General features: G+C 35.8%; 1 protein-coding gene across 1 annotated transcript; it reads right to left on the bottom strand.

The window, feature by feature from the left end:
* Window positions 1-5,679: 5,679 nt before the first annotated feature.
* LOC112056953 (uncharacterized) lies at window positions 5,680-19,087 on the bottom strand. The gene is made up of 8 exons (XM_052890728.1): window positions 19,043-19,087; window positions 17,970-18,149; window positions 16,770-16,855; window positions 16,475-16,645; window positions 11,585-11,728; window positions 8,388-8,528; window positions 7,185-7,307; window positions 5,680-6,358 (listed from the first exon to the last, which is right to left on the bottom strand). Exons 1-8 carry the CDS (start codon window positions 19,085-19,087, stop codon window positions 6,256-6,258), a joined length of 993 nt encoding a protein of 330 aa, XP_052746688.1. The 3' UTR covers window positions 5,680-6,255.
* Window positions 19,088-20,962: the final 1,875 nt, after the last annotated feature.

Genomic DNA, 20,962 nt, shown 5'->3' with positions numbered 1-20,962 from the left:
CTTACCTAATACATAGGTATGTATTAGGTAAGGTTTCATGTATTGGAAGAGGAATTTTCCATTTTGTATTATTTGTAAGTGTAGAGCCTCTCCTAGTTAACATGTGCATGGCACTGGTTGCCATGGTTATCCAAAAATGTTACAGCGCATAGATCAAGTTATGAGCCGCTACCTATACCTACCTACCTTGCGTTCCAAATAATTGGTCACGTCTTACACTCTGCGGCCCTCGGCACTTCCGGTTCATCAAATGAAAATAAAATCAAAAAATTTAATGTTACAGTTCATTCTCTAAATTTCACGCATCACAGTTATTCCACTTAATAAACAGTTACGAGTATACTCATACAGACCTTGCTAGCTACCCTGTATTTGCTTGTATTGTATTTTGTATTCTATGGTTATATACGTTCATTTGATTTATTCCAACTCCAGACCTTCATAAAATTGTAGTGGTTTAAAATGCCTCATGGAAACGCTTAACACACGCACCAGTCGTCTCTACAATTTTCGAAAGTTTTCCTCAATTTCTCCAGGATGCCATCATTAGATCCTGACATGAAAAAAACGGGACGACCACCCTGGAATCAAAATGAAATTATTTTTAATGTCGGTAGTATTTTAAAATTATTTTTGATATAAATAGCATAGATATTTTTTAACAATATAAATAATTTCGTCAACGCACCAAAACATTTCTATATCTATCTTAAATAACATAAAAAGACATGACTTTTAAATAAAAATCATCAAAATCGGAGCTGTTTCTGAGCACTTCCTGAAAACGATTACTTTATGTATTATTTGACTTCATTATTGATATTCATATACAATAAATAAATGATTATGAGGTAACAAACATAAAAAAAATTAAAATAAATTAAATATAAGATGAAAAAATAAATAAATAAATAAAACATACGTGTAGAATTGATAACCACCTTTTTTGAAGTCGGTTAATAATTTATTTAATCATTAAAAATACGTTAAACGTATTTCCGATTACGTTAGAAGTATTCCCGATTTATTGAATTTTGCACCTTTTCTAGGTTGTCCTCGTGTCTAGAGGATCTCAATTTGAATATAATTTAACAAGAATGTAATTTTCATATTATAAGTTTGCGGCGGACCTAAAGGTGTAAAAAAAACAACAGAAAATATAATCAAATATTTTATTAATTAACAACATATTTCATACTTCTTTTACTTGAAGTTTTTCACATAGGTATTAAAAAACTAATGCGACAAGTCATGTTTTTCCAAAACGTTAATGAATCTACCAAGTCAATTATTATATTGTTATAATATAGATATCGCTTTTACAACTTAAGTGATCTCGATTAATACTGTAAACTATAGGATTATTTCGATGTCCAGCAACACATATTATACATATAATCTTATTAATTGATTGATTACCGTATAAAATTAAAATAACGATGCATTTTGCGGAGGTTTTTCGTATATGTCTATTTTACAGTCAGGGCGGATATGCACAGCATGCGATATGAATCCGTGAGAATACGTTCAGAATACGATACGAAACCATGAAATTCTTAATAAAATAAGTAAAAGATGCAGCAGCCTCAAGAATACCGAAGCGGTATTGTTGTTACCACTATGTATGGTAGTTGTTGTGAAAATTTCTATTTTATTGTCATGATGTTAACTATTTGCCACCTACAATCCTATGCCGTGCCGATAGCCGTTAATGGGTGTTAGGCCTAAATTATTAACTAATTCGTGCAATCCTTAAAACGTTTGTTACACAGTTCAGAATTATTGAGCATAATTTAAATAAAATATAATAAAAATATATAAAAATCTTTTAAATAAGAAATGAGGGATAATAATTCTCAATGCAGTGACAGCACCAAATGACACCGTCAGTGTTGACCAAACATTGGAGATGGTGTGTGTACCTTTTGATTGTCATCTGACCTAGCATAGTAGTAGACGGAGAGCGACAGCCAGACCTTCGTCATTTTATAAAAGCTGAAAGTTATTCAGCTCATTTTCCTACTATAGATAAGTACCGTAACCAACTATGGAGTCTAGTCCGTAGTGGCTTTGGGTGGTAGAAGGTTTCAAGGATCCAGACCCTCAACCGCCTAAGTATAAAGTATATTTTTTTTATATTTTTATCGGCATGATATGAAAAATGTTCCTATTCGCCAGATATTTGGCTTCATGGCAACCCTTCGCTAGAGACCCTTGAAGTTTCAAAGTGTTTTTCGGAAGGGTTGCCGCGAAGCTAAGTGACTGGCGACTGGAAATATAATTTCTCATATCATGCCGAGGAAAACACTTTTTTCTTAGACCCAGACTCCCAAAGCCGCCACGGTCCAAACTTCATAATTGCCTACCGTACTTACTTATGGTAGGAGCATGAGCTGACAAACTTTCAGCTTTTATAAAATGCTGAAGGTCTAGGCTTATGGGCTCTTAGCAAACAGATGGTCTGATTTCATTGCAGTTCTTTATAATTCTTGATTAACGTAGTCAAAGCTACTTCACCTTGTTTTATCCAAAAATGGCTTTACCATGATTTTTTAACGCGAGATTTTTTTTAATTTTTAATATGAACTTGATACCTATTTACAAATTCATCTGTACAAATAACATAACGTATGAATATCGTTTGGTGTTATAATGGCTTACTATGAAGTACAAAAGATAAATATGATATTTTGATGTAACACTGTCATAATTATAATGTAGGCACTGTTAAGAAGTAAAATCTTAAAAAAATATATTAAAAATTGCAATAGACCATTGAACGGTTTATTCCCCGTGGTCCCTGCGCCGTAGTCCCTGCAGGGACCACGGGGAATAAATTCCCCGTGGTCCCTGCGAGACATATAATACTGCCGAATTAAAAATATGTAGTGATCAATGTTATATTCGATTTTTTTTCAATAAATCGAGAATACTTTTAACGTCATCTTGAATACGTTTAACGTATTTTTATTGATTAAATTTATCTTATTAACCGACTTCAAAAAATGAGGTTATCAAAAAAATCACACTTACGTGTAGAAACACGTATGTTTTTTTAATTATTTTCTTTCATTTTTTTTTATGTTTTATTAATCGGGAATACGTTTAACGTATTTTTATTGATTAAATCTATCTTATTAACCGACTTCAAAAAAGGAGGTTATCAATTCTACACGTATGTTTTTTTTTTAATGTTTGTTACCATTATCATCATCATTTATTAACTAATTTCGATTTTTTTTTTATTTGAAAGAGTATACTTGGTCCCATCTATTTTCATGAAAATCGGTTTAGTAATTTTGTATTAAAATCAAAATAACTTAAATACGTCTTTGAAGTCGGACATTTTTGAAAATTTTGCATTTTTTCTTGGTGAGATCAGAAAGAACAATCACCCATATTTAATCACTTTTTAACCGACTTCAAAAATGGAAGGTTCTCGATTCGACGCGAATTTCTATATTTTAGATTAATTACTACCTTATAAATTCGTTATTTATTAACGAATTTCGATACTTTTTACTTTTCATCACACTATTTTCCATATTTATTTGCCTATTATATTAACTAATTTCGATTTTTTTTATTTGAAAGAGTATACTTTCAAATAAAAAAAATCGAAATTAGTTACTAAATAAATGATGATGATGGTAACAAACATAAAAAAAGAAAAAAAAAACATACGTGTAGAATTGATAACCTCCTTTTTAATAAGATAGATTTAATCAATAAAAATACGTTAAACGTATTCCCGATTAATAAAAAATAAAAAAAAATTAAAAAAAATAAATAAAAAAACATACGTGTTTCTACACGTATGTGTGATTTTTTTGATAACCTCATTTTTGAAGTCGGTTAATAAGATAAATTTAATTAATAAAAATACGTTAAACGTATTCCCGATGACGTTAAAAGTATTCTCGATTTATTGAAAATAAATCGAATATAACATTGATCACTACATATTTTTAATTCGGCAGTATTATATGTCTCGCAGGGACCACGGGGAATTTATTCCCCGTGGTCCCTGCAGGGACTACGGCGCAGGGACCACGGGGAATAAACCCATTGAACAAAGAGATGCATAACACATTGATCATATGACACTTTGTAAACAACTGTAACCTTATTTACTATTTTGTCTATTTTGCGTTTCTTCATTATGTTGCGTTCGATGGGTAAATAAAACTTGGCAGCAAATGTTATCGGTTCGTAAAAATACTCAACGGTTATTTTGCTAAGAACCACTACATAATATTTTTTTTTTGTTGTTATAAATATTAATGTAATAAAAAAATAAAAAAATAATAAATCCCGTATTAAACTGAAAAAATACCAGCTGCGCTAAAATACACTCAAAATTGGCAAACTAGTTAGGTTGGGGTTGCTTTTTTATTAATAACTTAATTTTCCACAGACTTTTAATTAGATTAGGTTGATCTGAACTTAACCTAAGCTAACAGAAACTGCCGTTAGCTTAGGTTAGGTTCAGATGATGCAATTGAACATTTTTTACAACTGATTACTATCAAGTTAATTTTTGGCTTCATCTCGATGAGACAATCAACTTTTTTATTCACAAAAATTCTAGATTCTGGTAGCTAACTAGTTACCAGCAAATTGAAATTTCTGAGCGTCGGAACGAGAACCAAGTTTTTTTACGTTTAATTAAAAGTTACACAACTTAACAGCTACAATATCCTACAAATTGCGTGGTACATTATCTCGTTCATTTGAGCGTCGGCTCAAAACAAAAACTCAGTTAGCTACCAGAATCAAGAATTTTCGTAAATAAAAAAGTTGATCATCTATTCGAGAATAAGCTACTGACGAAAAATTTACTTGATACGAGTGTTAATCAGTTGTAAAAAATGTTATAGGGACCCTGACTAGTACCTATTGACATCTTGACTGTATCACATTTCCAATGGATACATAACAATTGTATAGATTTCCTAGAAAATATGTTAAATGTAATTTATTTCACACATTTTCGGGCTATTTTAGTGGTTATAAATACATTTCCTAGGAATTGTAAACAATGACTGGTGACATATATTTCTGTTAATATATCTATATAATACTCCAAACTAAGTATATATGATATTATAGAGTTAATTTAAGTATTGTTTTTTTTAATTTTCCGTAGATATCCTTTACCAATAACCGATCAGTATTATACAAACTCTTCTGTTGTTGTACAGACTAATAATATAAAAAAAAATTACCCAGACTTTACATGGACTTGGTGCATTAGTTTTACAAACAAAAAAAATCAAAGCGAAATCATTTAAATACATTATTATAGTGACAGATACGAGGGCCTGTAGTGTTCTGTACAACATTCGACATTGGCTCTACAATGATTACAATTGTCGTTATTGTGTAGAAATTAACAACGTCTAACGCATACCATCGATTGTAATCGATCAGCGATTTATGTCAAAGGGTGGACTGCTTTTATCGGATGACACACGATTATTATTATTATCTATTAACTACTATGCATAGACAGAGTCACATATTTATCCAATCATCACTAAAATATAATTGGTTATGAAATCTGTAACAGTAAGTAACTAAGTAGTAATAATATTGTCGTCACAACATAAATCGCGAAGTGATAGCATTACAAGCTCGAAAATAAGGTATATAACAATTCCGGAGAATAAAATCGTAACTGACATTACGCGTGTTTAGTATTATTTAATTTTAATATTATTTAATTTTTGGGATCTATAGGTTTCGTATTTTTTTTTTAGTTATTTACGAAGTTTATAAAAGTATTGAAATATTATAGCGAATAAAATGGTAATCGACATTACAAAAACACGGTGGTGATTTGTTTTCAGTAACTATTTCTTTTTTATTTAAAGCTTGATCTACATCTAGGCTTTTGTCAATATAACTTGATAAAAGCTTAAAAATAAGCTTTCATTTGAGCTTTCTCAATTTCATCTAAGTCTATTACTTTGTCAACAATCATCAAAAATCTTATTTTTCCTGAAAAAATAGCTATTTGCAATTACAGTTTTATTCTCCGGGAACAATGAATTGCTCTACAATTCTCAATTCAATTGAGTTTGAAGAGTGAAATGTAATTCATAATCCTAGTTTATTGTGGAACGTTTATTTGTAAGAAATTAATATTGTATAAAATGCATTGTCCTAACCAACTTTTGTCCAGTCGATTATTCCAGTCATTGGTAAGCGCTAGGTGTTAAGTTAAGTGTTAGAGAGGAGTAATAATTTATATTAATACACCTTCAGTTGATTCTTGTCGTCGAATCCCGCCGAATGGCCAGCGTTGCGGACTATGAAGGAGTTGCCATCAAAGTGCATGCGTCTCTCCCCGCGTCTGCCAACAGATTAATTTAAAGCATAAATTCTAAATAAATAATTTCACCATATCCCATACATTTTTACCCGCAACTTTGTAACTACAAATAGGCGAATCTATAGAGCATTTACCCTCGACATGACATGATTTTTTTTGTTCAGTTTGTTTCTTGATATTATTTGAAATCAGAAACCTTTTGGAGTGGGGACGGAATGATTATATTATTTAATTTCTGATTTTAAATAACATAAAAAACATGACTTTAAAAAAAAATCATCAAAATCGGAGCTGTTTCTGAGGACTTCCTGAACATGCTTGTTTTATGTATTATTTGACTCCATTAAAAGAGTAAATACAAGTTTTATACCAATTTAAAAACCTTAAAGTATTTAAAATGATGGTACACTTCATTGCGATAAATTTTTTTTCTGGACATTTTTATAAATCGGTTCATCTTAATGAAAGAAAAATAGTTATTGCACTAAAAGCTTCTTCTACAAAACAAATGAAAAATATCATAATATATTGGCAATTTTTAACAAAAAACAGTTATTTAAAATATTAATTACAGCAGCTACAGCATAAAAAAACTGGTAAAAATAGAAAAATTTGAAAATTCCGAAAAAAAAATATAACTCGGTCACCCTAGACATTTTTTCAAAAGTATTTAAATTAGTTTTAGATAATAGGCTAGTTGAAATTGTTCATTGTCGTTCTACTAGATTAAAAAAAAATTATCGTATATTTTTGGAACGTGAATTTTTTTTGGTGTATCATTTACTTTTTATCCATTAATACGTGTACCCTGTATAGGCTTAGCCTCCGTGGTATTGTGGGTACTCACCTTACAAACAAGTGCTGAGTTTGTCCGAGCGAGGCAGTGCAGTGCAGAAAGGGGCTGGTGATGGATGCTGATCCGTTGCTGGGGCTAGTGCGCAGTTGGTACTTGTGGCTGCATCGATGGACCCTATTCATTAATTGAAAATTAATATTAATTACATCTATACTAATATTATAAAGAGGAAACCTTTGTTTGTATGTTTGTTTGTTTGTAATGAATAGACCCAAAAACTACTGGACCGATTTTAAAAATTCTTTCACCATACGAAAGCTACATTATCCACAAGTAACATAGGCTAAGTTTTATTTTGGAAAAAAATAGGGTTCTGTAATTATTTGGGTTTTTCGGACACAAGGTTTAAAAAATCAACAAGAAAAGTTACTTAATTTGGTATTTGGTAAGGTAAGGTAGGGATATGGGTAGGATAGGGGTGGGGTAAGGGTTAGGGTGGGGGTAGGTAGGGGTAGGTAGGGGTAGGGTAGGGGTAGTTGAAAGTTTACACTGAGTTTCACGCGGACGAAGTCGCGAGCGTCCGCTAGTCTATAATAAAGCTATGCTAGATGTGTATTGCTTACCAATTAACATTCTACCCTACCCCTACTCTATCCCCACCCTATCCATACCTCACCCCTACCATACCCCAACCTTACTTCTGAATAGGGAAGTGCACATAAGTCAAAGCGAAGCCTGACCGGGTCCGCTTGTTACTAATAATTAGCAGCGTTTTACCGATTTAGATAAGTATTTTAATATGCGTTTTAGTTCAGGTAAAACACTGCTCTTAAAGTACTTGACCGTCACTGGAAGCTTTATATTGAGAGCTGTTTGTTTTCACCTGGTGACGCCACATTATGGTATTATTTCGCCAATGTGATTATTAAAATAAAACTTTTTATAACAATACCCAATAATCTCTAATTCGATTAGGCTTTATTTAGAGAACAAGCTAGTGACGAAACTTGACGTTTTTGACTGTGTCTATGCATAATACAATTAAATTTAGTTAATAATGCATCCTTTTGTCGTGAGGAAACCTGCATACCGGAGAATTTTCTTAATTCTCTGCGTGTGTGAAGTCTGCCAATTCGTATTAGGCCAGCGTGGTGGACTATTGACCTAACCCCTCTCATTCTGTGAGGAACTCAGCAGTGAGCCGAATATGGGTTGATAATGATGAAATTTGACATGAGTCAACTACCCTATTACCGAACAAGCCCATCAGAGGTCTGGCTGACGCGGACGTTGTTGATGATCCAGTTGTCGATGCCGTCGTCCGTCAGCCAGTACTGCACCGCCTGGAGCAGACTGAGTGCCTCGTTCACATACGAAGGACCGTGACGAGACTCGCTGCGAACAACAACAAACCTCATTTTACCTTGTGAACATATAAATTGATTATGAAACACGGCTTAAACCAACGTGATATAAGGTCGTCATATGCGCGGCGCGCAGCCGCTCGCATCGCGCGCTCGGTTTGAGTGGTGGGGAGTAAAGGTTCCGTTACACTCTCCGACGGTTCATTATTGTCATCTTCATTAGACTCGTCTTTTTGTAAGCAAACCGAACTAACAATTTATTGTTCCAAGTTTGTTATTTGTAAATTTGGAACAATATTATTGTTTCTCCACTGCACTATAAACTCCACACTCCAATTTTACACGTTTACGATCTAAAACGCGCGAACTGTTTCGCTTTATTTTACCTTGTGAATACTTTCAACTATTACAAAAAAACCCGCCAAGTGCGTGTCGGGTCACGCGCATAGTAGGGTTCCGTAGATTAAGTTATCACTTTAATCCCTAAGTAATGCTCAAAAATAACCGTACCCTACACCATGGGATAAACGATGAAAATATACACTTTGCATGTAAGGAAGGAATCCAAAAAAATATTTTTTTTTTCAACTTTTTTTTCCCCATACTAAAGGACATTGACCAAGTGACTATAAAGATTAGTATCGGTATCAATTTTATTGTGTCACAATGAAATAAAGCTTAATTGAATGTATAATTTGAAGACTTTTAAATATAATTTGCCATCTAATGATAATTCATCGCACTTCGCTGCAATCAGCAAGTGTTGAGCTATGTATTTTACATACTTACACAAAACGTAATCTTTAACAGAAGAATGTTTAAACTAAAACGCTGGTTTTACAAAAATACATTTTGGAATATAATTTCTTGCGACGTCCTGTTTCATTTATGTTTAGTTCCTAATTAATAGGTCATGCAACGTATGGAAATTAGTGATAAGCCAATGCACACTATGTGTGTATACATAGGTACTTGACCTTCGATAAGGAAAAACATTCTAATATGTTTCCATTACTTACATTACGTTTTTTGTGTGCGTATACCCGAATCGGTGCTTACGTTTTTTTTTTCTCTTCCACAGTGGTTGTCTGGAAGAGATCGCTCTTTAGCGATAAGTCCGCCATTTGTACATTAATTTCTAAGTGTTATTATAAGTTATTGATTATTTTTGTTTTTAATGTACAATAAAGTATATTTCTTCTTCTTCTTCTTCATTACTTACCGATGTCCATGATGTATTTAGAACTTAAACTATATGAAGTACACTACACTAATCCAAAATGTTCTTATGGAGTCTCCTAATATTATTATGGAGTATTATTTCTCTTACGATCAAAATAAACGTGGACAATAGCGGTATTAAATCGTCGAAATGATATAAATAATAATAAAATAAAATTATATAAAGTTACATGTTATATTACTAAAAAATTACTATGACAACATTCGAAGAAAAATAATGGCAGTCTTATTAAAAACAAAATGGTATTTTATTTTTATTTATTTTTAATGACGATGTTTTCGTGATATCTTATAAATGAAAGTAACATTTATAATTTAAAAAAATAATTATAATCATGAAAACCTTGTGACATAACTTCGATTTACTCAGTTCACACAGCTTTAGCCCATTGTCCTTTATCTTTCTAGTTTTAACAAACTGTGGAGTTTTCTAACAAGTAACAACTCTATCTTTTTAATAAAAACAGAATTAGTATGCAATTTTTGAAACCAACTACATTTTTCAAGTTGATCGACTATTACTCTATAAATAGCGATCGCTAATTAGACGTTTAAATTTTTTTTTGTAATTTCATCATATATCCTACTTTTGTGATTTTTTTACGTATCCATAAATAACCGTTTAGCCGTTAAAGGGTGGGGACACTTGACTCTATCAAAAATTAGCACTTAAAAGTTTAATAGTTTACAAACGGATCCCCTGCATCGAAAAGTATTAGAAGAAGACCCCTCATATATTTTAAAGACCCATCCAACGATACCCCACACTATGAGATACACGAGTAAAAAAAAAAATTATCCCCACTTTACATGTTGGGGAGGTACCCTATAAAAATATTTTTTAAGATTTTACTTTACGACTCTGTCCATACTTTCAATGTACATATTCATGTAAGCTGTAAATTGTACAGCTTTCTAGTAGTAATAGTCTTTGCACTAAATTGCGGACGGACAGACGAAACTATAAAGGTTGTATACCCTTATAGTTTCGTCATGTCCGTAGTGTAAATTATTAATAATAAGACACTTAAAAAGTATTTATTTGTATTTACGAGTAAGTACTTATATAGATTGGTTAGTCACTAAATGTCGGGAAATTACTTCATTGACTGAATCAATATCTTACAGTGCAATCGTTCGCAATATTCCATTATCTTACAAATACGTTGTTGTAAGGAGAGCAAAAAAATATGTCAGAAAATAATGTTTTATCAGCGCGAAACTATGACAGACGGTGCCAAAATGTATGCAAATTAAAATCACAAATTCACGTTGCATTTAAACGAAGTGGTAGAACACAATGGCTGTTGGAACGTGAACGTGGCTCCGGCAAACACTCTGGCGATGAAAACTCTTTGTAGTCTCGTTCAGACGCTGAGCGTCGGTGGCAATTGTGATAGCGGCATCATTTCTCTCATAATGCAAAATTTAGACGCGCGCGAGCGTGTGTATGCAAATTTGCGTGCGTGCGTAGGTGCATGGGTGCGTGCGTGCGTGCGTGTGATTGGGTGCATGCGTGCATGTGTATGTGTCTTTCTATGACGTCGTAGCTACCAAACGGATGAACCAATATTTTTTTTTATTCCACAACCAAACTATACCTAATGTAACGCACCGCATTTTGTCTATAGACTAGCGACGCACGTAAGTGCTTGACCTTCTGAGCGCGAACTACGATTAAGCATTAGGAAATATACGAATATAAATACACACATCACTATCTAGCCCCAAAAAAAGCATATATCGGTGTTATAAGTGTTACGATACATTGCTCCGCCGTGAACGAGAGCCCTTGCATCACATCTTGCGTACCTTCGGCGCAGTTCTGTGTACAATTAGACTCACTTGTAGAAGACGTTCAGCGTAAAGTCCTGGCTCATGTCGAGGAAGGTGTCGGTGGTGGTGCGCGTGCCCGCCGCGTCCACCAGATACACCAGCGCGCATTGCTCCGCCGTGAACGAGACCCCCTTGTACCACATCTTAGCGTACCTTCACAATAAAGAATGCAATTAGTGAAAGAAAATACGAATCTAAAGCAATACACATAAATAGAAGTAATGTGTATGTCTGTGATTTCAAAATAACTATGATTTCTCAAGTGCTTATAATAAAACACAATCAAGTCTGTCTGTATGTCCGCCTTTCTGTCAGTATTATAAAGTCACTAGACGAAAGAGGTTCTTGATCAAAATATATGGAAAAGCTCCATTATTCCTGCGCGATTTGCGTAAAACTGAATTCCACGCAGACGAAGTCGTTGACGTGCGTTATTTCCTAATATTATTTTGGGATCCCAAAGTGCTGGAAAGCGGGGTGAGGTAGTCAGATAGTCGCTGTGCAGTCACTGTTGGCTCACGAGTCTGAAAGAGTGACAACATCATTGACCGGTACGCATTAACATTAGTTCCCCTCTCTGTCCGCATAATACGCACGAATAACGCTCTCACTGAATGGACGAAACCATCTCATTCGGCACACTAAATTACCGGTAGCGGGAGCACTCACTGGAGCTCGCAGCCCCTCTTGCCCCAAGCTTTCCGGCAGTACATCGTCCTCTATTAATTTATTTTTATTCAAATCCATATTTCAGACTTTGGTGCATCCGATAACAAATATAACCCTATGAGTGGTATTCAGTATAACAATGAATAGTCCATCCAATTTACCAATCCTTCAAATATTCCTTAATAAAGCTTTCCACATAACATATGCCAAAATCTCCTCCAAAAGCTACCTATATCAAACGACAATGAAACTCACTGACAAGGAAGTCATATAACATATTCCACAGAGCGCCAGAGCACAAAGGCACCCTCGGGCTCGCTATGCCTTTGACTTTTCATTAAATGGGAATCAATGTAAGCGCATTGGACTAGAATTGCAATTTATTTTAAGGCACCGCTGGCTGTGGCAAAAATATTTTAACAAGAAAAAATATATTTATCATCATTATCCCATCACACACGCATGTTCACATAATATATGTAATTATTTTGAATTATATAAATTTAGCATGAAGAATTTACCACCTAAGTTCAATTTATTACCTAATTTAACTGGTTTGTGACACACTTCTTATAGTATATTCTTGTTTCACTACTGTGGAAGAAACTGATGAAGGGAATCCTAGTGTGGAGATCAATGACCTATGTAAAACTATTTTATGTATTTACTAGTGAATCAATAAATATTATTATTATTATCATCATCATCACATCAGCCGATGGACGACCACTGCAGGACACAGACCTTTTGTAGGAACTTCCAAACATCACGATCCTGAGCCGCCTGTATCCAGCGAATCCCTCGTTTGATGTCGTCAATCCACCTGGTGAGGGGTCGACCAACACTGCACTTTGCGTGTCAATAAAAAATCTGCCTGTCATACAAAAAAGACGAAAATTTAGACTTTCTTATATATAGATAGAGAGAGAGAAGCTTATAAAATATTATATAGGGTACTTTTTAACCCGAAAAATCAATAGTTCCCGAGGAATATGACAAACACGCACAAAGTCGCGAAGGTCCGCTAGTTGGTAATGTCCCTGCACGTTTCGTTTTCACGGCACCGCCTTAACAGTCTCAGCGAACCGTGCGGAATCGCGTCGCAACACAATGCAATGCAATTTTCGGGTCGTTACTTCGTCGGACGAAAAATACAATTAAAAACGTTCACTCCATATGAGTTTTTACTTTTTAATTTTAAACGGTATAGACATTTTATTAGCTTTATTTTCCTGACTCGAACTTTGATATTTACAGCGCGTTTTAATTAAAATTAATGCTCGTTTCAGGTAAACAATGTCGAACGTTGCAACGTTAGTATACGCCCGAGCCAATTAATTAATATAATGGCAATCGTGTCGATTACCTATATCAATTATGTCTCTATTACTTGCTCCAGGCCCAGGCTTGTAATTTTATTGTGATAATATATTCATCGTACATTAACGGCCTGACGCTAGGATCTGAATCTGCCTGTAGGAAAAGTTATTTGCAGATTAAACCCATCACGCTGCTCAAATGCTAATTGGTGATCATGTGTGATCATATTTAATAATTGATGATCGAGTGTTAGCCCAGCACGTGATAGCCCAGTGGATATGGCCTCTGCCTCCGATTCTAGAGTACTTAGATTCGAATCCGGTTCAGAGCATGCGCCTCCAACTTTTCAGTTATTGATTTTTTTGATTTTTGATGATGATGATGATGATAATGATGATGATGGTGATGATGGTGATGGTGATGGTGATGGTGATGATGATGATGATGATGATGGAGTGATTAACATAGTGTCTAATACTCCAACACCAAGCTCGTTTATAATATGGCACTGCAGTTTAAAAACTATAACGGACGCAGGGCAGGGCATTATAGTGCACTTCCTATTGTGCTTGCTCCACAAGTTGACCTTCATATTGTCTATGGTTGTCCTACTTAACATGTGGGTCATATAAGTACTTATATCACCAGCATGTATTCGTCCACTGCTGGACATAGGCCTTCCCGAGAGCGCGCCACCACACACGATCCTCCGCCTTCCTCATACAGCCACTTCCCACTACCCTTCTTAATGTCGTCTGACCATTTGGCTGGGGGGCCATTGCGCTTACTGGTAAGTGGTCACCTCTCCAGAACACGTCTGCCCCATATCTAATTGCCCCGTTAATTTAACAAGGTTTGGCCAAGACAAGCTGTCGCTGTATACTCGTACTTATCATCATCATCATTATCAACCCATATTCGGCTCACTGCTGAGCACGAGTCTCCTCTCAGGATGAGAGAGGGGTTAAGCCTCTCGTACTCGTACTTATACAACAACATTTCACTAAGTAACTATACATTAAAGTTCAGTGTATTTATATGTAAGTTTTAATACTAGTCTTTCAACTTTCAGAATACGGTTAGGTTTTGTCTTAATGTCACAGCTAGTGCTCACGACCATGACCACTGCCGCAACGACCATGTTGAACCTGAAGAAACCGTATGAACATCGCGCACTTGGCAGCATACCGGGCCGGTACGACTGATCATTACGACAAAACTACGTATAATTTTGACGGCCTCCGTGGCGCAGCGGTATGCGCGGTGGATTTACAAGACGGAGATCCTGGGTTCAATCCCAGGCTGGGCCAATTGAGGTTTTCTTAATTGGTCCAGGTCTGGCTGGTGGGAAGCTTCGGCCGTTCCTAGTTACCACCCTACCGACAAAGATGTATCGCCAAGCGATTTAGCGTTCCGGTACGATGTCGTGTAGAAACCGAAAAGAGTGTGGATTTTCATTCGTTAGCCCGCTTCCATCTTAGACTGCGTCATCACTTACCATCAGGTGAGATTGTAGTAAAGGGCTAACTTGTAAAGAATAAAAAAAATGCACCTTACTTTTTCTCAAGCTGATCGAAGAACATAAATAGAAAAATTAATATGAAATGATATGGTATTAAAAATAATGAAATGTTTCCCCAGCTACGCCGTCTAGATAGGTAGGTTTCATATACGAATAATTCAATTTCAGCTGACAATCAACGCAAAATATGCAAACTGGAACTCGACAGCCGACGTGCAATGTCGATCACAGCGTTTGTCAGACTTAATTTAAATTAGGACGTACCTACCCCCATAATGTAGCTAACATAATAGCTAATAGTAATAGTATTTTAGTAGTAGAGTAGTCAGTGTTACAAAGGACGTTCTGGGAGGTACTGTCACGCTTATGTCTGCCACCAAGCAACAATGCTTTCTTCAGGTTTGAAGGGTATAGTTGCCGATGTAATTAAATGAGGCTCTACATCTTTGCCGTGCCGAGCCGTGATAGCCCAGTAGATCCTCTGCCTCTAGTTCCGGATGGTAAGTTCGAACCCAGTCCAAGGCATGCACCTCCAACAATTCAGTGCATGCATGTGCATTTTAAGGAATTAAATAGCATGTGTCTCAAACGGTGAAGGAAAACATCGTGAGGAAACATGCATACCTTTTCTCAATTCTCAATGTCTGCCAATCTGCATTGGGCCAGGGTGGTGGACTAAGGCCTAACCCCTCTTATTCTGAGAAGGGACTCGTGCTCTTCAGTGAGTGGGTTGATGATGATGATGACGATGATACATCTTTAGTCCTAAATTCCTTAATGACTAAAGACGAAAGTCTGCGATCAATGCATGTTGTCTATGATAATGTTAGCCAAGTATAAACCTCACATAAGATGGCTAAGAACCAAAGAACAGACAATATAGTAAACTTTACTCGGAGTATCTATAATCAGGACCTGTTTAGATCTTCTGCGCAGCTCCTCAATTCTGGGCCTGTAGCATATGGCACGTCGATACTCTTTCTACAAACATTTAGTCTTCAAAAATTAACAAAACCATGAGAATGACAGATCCGATCGACAATATCACGTTACCAGTCGATAACAAATGTCATTCCCATACATTTTTCAATTTACGAAGCGTTTGAAGAAAGAGAATCGACGTACCACATGGCGATGGGTCCAAAAATGAGGAGATGCGCAGCAGATCCAAAGGCAGTGGCAATTAATGTCGGGGACTCAAGGTGCTGGAACGGTGACCTCACACCGTAAAGCGCAGAGTCAGTCGACGTCCTACTGGTTGACGGCCAAAAGGCTCAAATTTGTAGAGTTTCTAACTTCTTACAAGAAAACTAGAAGTGAACGACTATCGGCTGATGATGATGATGATGATGATGATGATGATTAAAATATTGATGTGAGCAGCTTACTTATTATTCCCCTGCTGGTGGCGCGCTTGGATCTCAACGCGCGAGCCATACTGGTAGACCCGCCCGTTGGGATGAATGAGAGCGGCAGAGGCACCGGAACGGGACAACGCAAGGATTATGTTGTTCTTAGCGTTGGTCAGTCGCACGGCACCGTCGATTGTCATGTCGACCCTACAGGAATTATAATATGTATCAGTGGCGAAGGATGGAATTTAGACGAAGGTAAGCCGTACCAAAGAAAAGGAAATTCATTCACTAACTCCGGTTAGTATACTAGCTATAGTAGTTCACTAACTTTACTCGATCCCTCAGCCGCATGCACACCGTTCCGTGAGGTGTCACCGAGACATTGTATGTGGCAGCACCAATACCGTCTGTTACCTGCAAAAAAAAACCTATTTTTAGGACCTTGAATTTAGTTGCAGGTATCTTATGAATAAAGTGGTACAATATACACTATATTTGGCACAAAACCATACATACAAAAAAATGTTCTTTACTCTATGGCAAACCCCAAAATACCCTGTAGACTCCACGCCACGAAAGAAGCGCGGCTAAAACCTGACCTAAAATTGACAATGCCTTACACAAATGACAATAACACCGAAATTACCAAATGACAATGAGCTCCAATAAAACATTAGCGCCGCGTCTACGGGACTTCTTCCGTGGCGCGGAGTCTAGTTCAAGGTTTATACAGTAGGACTGGCAGAGACACGACGGTACGGAATTCATTGCACCTATTCCTCGTATGGCCTCTGCCTCCGATTCCGGAGGGTGTGGGTTCGAATCCGGCCCGGGGCATGCACCTCCAACTTTTCAGTCGTGTGCATTTTAAGAAATTAAAAATCACGTGTCTCAAACGGTGAAGGAAAACATCGTGAGGAAACCTGCATACCAGAGAATTTTCTTAATTCTCTGCGTGTGTGAAGACTGCCTATCCGCATTGGGCCAGCGTGGTGGACTATTTTCCTTACTCCTCTCATTCTGTGAGGAGACTCGAGCTCAGCAGTGAGCCAAATATGGATTGATAATGATTCCTCGTAATGCCATTTTATTACAGAACAGCGAGAACTTAATAAATGTCCTTTGTAGTTTAATCAATGCCTAGAATAACTGCTTTATTGTTCTTGTACTTGATTTGTAGAGCCCTCGGTGGGTGTATCCGATGCACACTGTTTTATAATAATCACACTAATATTATAAAGGCGAAAGTTTGTATGTAAGTATGTTTGTTCTTCTTTTACGCTGCGGCTACTAAAGCGATGTGGCTGAAATTAGGAATGGAAATAGATTTTACTCTGGATTAACACATAGGCATTTCATCCCGTAAAAATCCATAGTTCCCGTTGTGAAAAACTGAATTCTACGCGAACGAAGACGCGGGCGTCCGCTAGTACTAGAATAAGATTGTACAGACATATTTTTGGGTTTGTAATTATGTAAAAACTGTAACAGTCAACAGTGGATCAATTAAAAAAATAATAATACAAACCTCCAGTTCTCGCCAAGTATCAGCGTGAAAAATATCATCGCCCGGATAGAAAGGTGCCTTCCGCTGCAGTGGCGCCCTCCACGGCGGCTGCCAGCCCGAAGCGCCAACCAGTTCCGCCTGCCCTAGACCACCCTCAAGGAACTTGCTGTAGTCTTGGAAAGTAGATAAACTAGATTCTTCCTGAAAAAAAAAGTGATGATCGTACTCGTAGCTACAGCTTTTCAAATTCGTTCGTAACACTCCCGATGGTCCACGCGGGCTGGGAGGAGGGTAGCGATGCTTGATACCCGCGGAGTCTCCCCCCCCCCCCCTGTCGCTCATATCATGGGAGAGTCATCAACGAACTTGCCAAGCTACTTATAGTCAGGTGCAAGCCTATTTTAAATAACAAAAAGCAGAACCGCCATCTTTTTTTAAGTTGATTAAATATTATACCTGATTATAAGAATGAGCTGTATAGACGCTTCGCGGGCGGACCGCGTCTTTTCGAAAATCGGTATTGGCCATTCTAAAATTCTTCAACACAAATTCACAGTTTAAAAAATACAATATCGACTGCTAACGGCAAATACTACATAATACAAATAGCGGCTATGACGTACGACGATTGAGAAGCTAAAAGAAGTTATTTGATAATTGACAATTAAAGTTATTAATTTGTCAACATCTAAGCGTTCTTTTTTTGAAAAATATTCCCTATTTCGCTTTGGCGATGGCTATTTGTCTATTATTATTGGCCAGGGATTGTATATTATTCTTTTTTTATGAATGATGAATAAAATGATTGTAAACATGTAAATTATTTTATTAATATCTATCATGAATATTATTAAAATAAATATTTATATCCCGGATGGATATAAGATGATCCATGATGGACGTAACGGAAGGAATTATAATTTGTAATTTGGCGCCATCTTGTGTCGCGCTTAGTATATTAAAAGGTGGCTGACGCCACAGCGGGCGCCACCATAGAGTAGAATGTTTATAGGGGGCGCCACGCTGGTGCGAACAATTTTTTTTTTAAACCGCCATAGACCGCCATTCTATTTTAGCCACGCTCAATAACTTACTTCAATAAGTACGTGGTCTTTGGTGGTACATAGGGTTGCCAACATTTCTTGAGAATAATATAGTATTTTTCAGATATAGCTTTAAAAAAATCTATTACGCTCTTAGAAAGTATAGTAGGGCGTATTTTATGGATTAAGTGAAAAAATAAATCTTCATTTATTATTATATTTATATTAGATTTATTTACATTAAAACTACATTTTATTTGCAACTCTTGTAATTGTGTAATTTCTTAGTTTATCGTTCGGAACTCGAAAAGAAAGACAAGTTTGGACATTCTAGGCACTATTCATCCGTTGGAAACTTATGTTCAAAAAGTTTTACAATAAAAGATTTTTTCATTCGATTTTATTGATGAAAATATAAGTATTTTTGCTTATTATATATATTTCTTCAAAAATAAAATATAGTACACAGAACTGAAATACAGTATACAATACTTTATTATAGTACGGTTGGCAAACTCGTGCCTCAACCGGTACCTATTGTTTTTCAGTGACATGTCTCAGTATTAGTGTATTAATCTATGGTGACGTGGTGTCATGGGTACGATGACATTCTTATATTGATGACGTTCATATTAATCATAAAAACGGCAAACATAAAAGAGTGAAACAAACTGTCACCCGTACCATCCTACATGAAACAAACTGTAAAACACGAGTGCTCAAATGCTAAAACTCCTCTTTCTACTACCGTTTGTGTATGCCGTGTTTGATTTTTAGTTTTTTATGTAGCACTCTGAACACTCTATTACTTTTATGTTTTTAGATATCTATGTGAATCTTCGACCATTAATAACAGGACCTGCCTCGCTAACCGTTACCCCTCTGGCAAAGATCAAAAATCAATGATCTAACGCGTTTATAAAAACTGTTGCTATAGAATCGATGTTTCAGTGTTGTAATCGTTTTCGTCGTGTAATGAGCTCCCTAAAAATACCGGTTTATGTAGTTAAATGGCATATAAAGCGACCAAAAACTTGTAGTTTAGTAAAAGATGGAGTAACGTTTCATTTGTAAGTAATTCTACCTTAAATTTTATCAAATTCGTAATAAAAAGAATCGATTCTTTTGACAGAACAGCAAAAAATCGATCAAGTAATCGAATATTCTATGTATATATTCTGTGATTAGTCTAAGCGATGTGTTGTTTAGTCTGTGTAAAAATTACGCGTGTGTGTATTGCGAGTCAATTATAGAGTTGTGTGTAGTCAGAACAAAATATTTTTGATGTGTGAGTTTACCTCGTCCCCCTCAAAAAACGACAGACTATAATGTTGGTGAATTGGGCTGCGAAACAGGTCCATAGTTTAAATAGTCAAAGATGTGAATACAAGAAAATCACATCTCAAAAATCCAAGAGGTAAAGTTTGTGATGTTGTAGGGGGTAATCTCTGGATCTACTGAAATAATTTAGAGAATTATTTTATAATAGAAAACTTCGTACAAAATTGAAAAAATTTCTTTGTGTCTCGGAGGAAACTAAATTATCCTCTGAAAAGTGCTGAACTTTTACTATAGTCTGTGAAAGTATATTTTAAAGATTTTTTTAATCTGTTAATATGGTGTTACCTCTATTTTAAATTATCGACTATTGCTGAAAAATTGAGAAATCGATTACCGTTTCGATCACAATTATTAGGATTGAGTATTTACCCGATGATCAATCGGGTACAGTGTGTTTTTCTTTCAAAAAATATATTTAAAACATCTGCTTAAGTCCTTGGTTTTTTTTATTTTTTATTATATAATATAAAATAGGTAACAAAGAGATAAAGTATCATTCGCAGGGTACTGGAAACTTCAATAGCCCAGTCGTATTAGGGTTTCACTTCGGAATGAGAGATAACAAGCTGTAAATTAGTCTAAATCTTTGTTTCGTCGTTCTAAAAGTCACAAATGCTATCGTATGCGCGT

The sequence above is a fragment of the Bicyclus anynana genome, chromosome Z, assembly GCF_947172395.1.
Source record: "Bicyclus anynana chromosome Z, ilBicAnyn1.1, whole genome shotgun sequence".
NCBI classification, from domain to species: Eukaryota; Metazoa; Arthropoda; class Insecta; order Lepidoptera; family Nymphalidae; genus Bicyclus; species Bicyclus anynana.
Note: the sequence above shows the minus strand (reverse complement) of the source record. Positions and strands in the feature narration are given on the sequence as shown.

Bases quoted from the DNA above. Each gene is read 5' to 3' on its own strand.
- LOC112056953 (XM_052890728.1), bottom strand. From the start codon at position 19,087: ATGTTGGCAACCCTATGTACCACCAAAGACCACGTACTTATTGAA. The intron at 16,646-16,769 runs GTTAGTGAACTA...TAATTCCTGTAG, and splicing joins CGGCTGAGGGATCGAGTAAA to GGTCGACATGACAATCGACG. The intron at 6,359-7,184 runs GTGAGTACCCAC...ATCTGTTGGCAG, and splicing joins ACTCAGCACTTGTTTGTAAG to ACGCGGGGAGAGACGCATGC.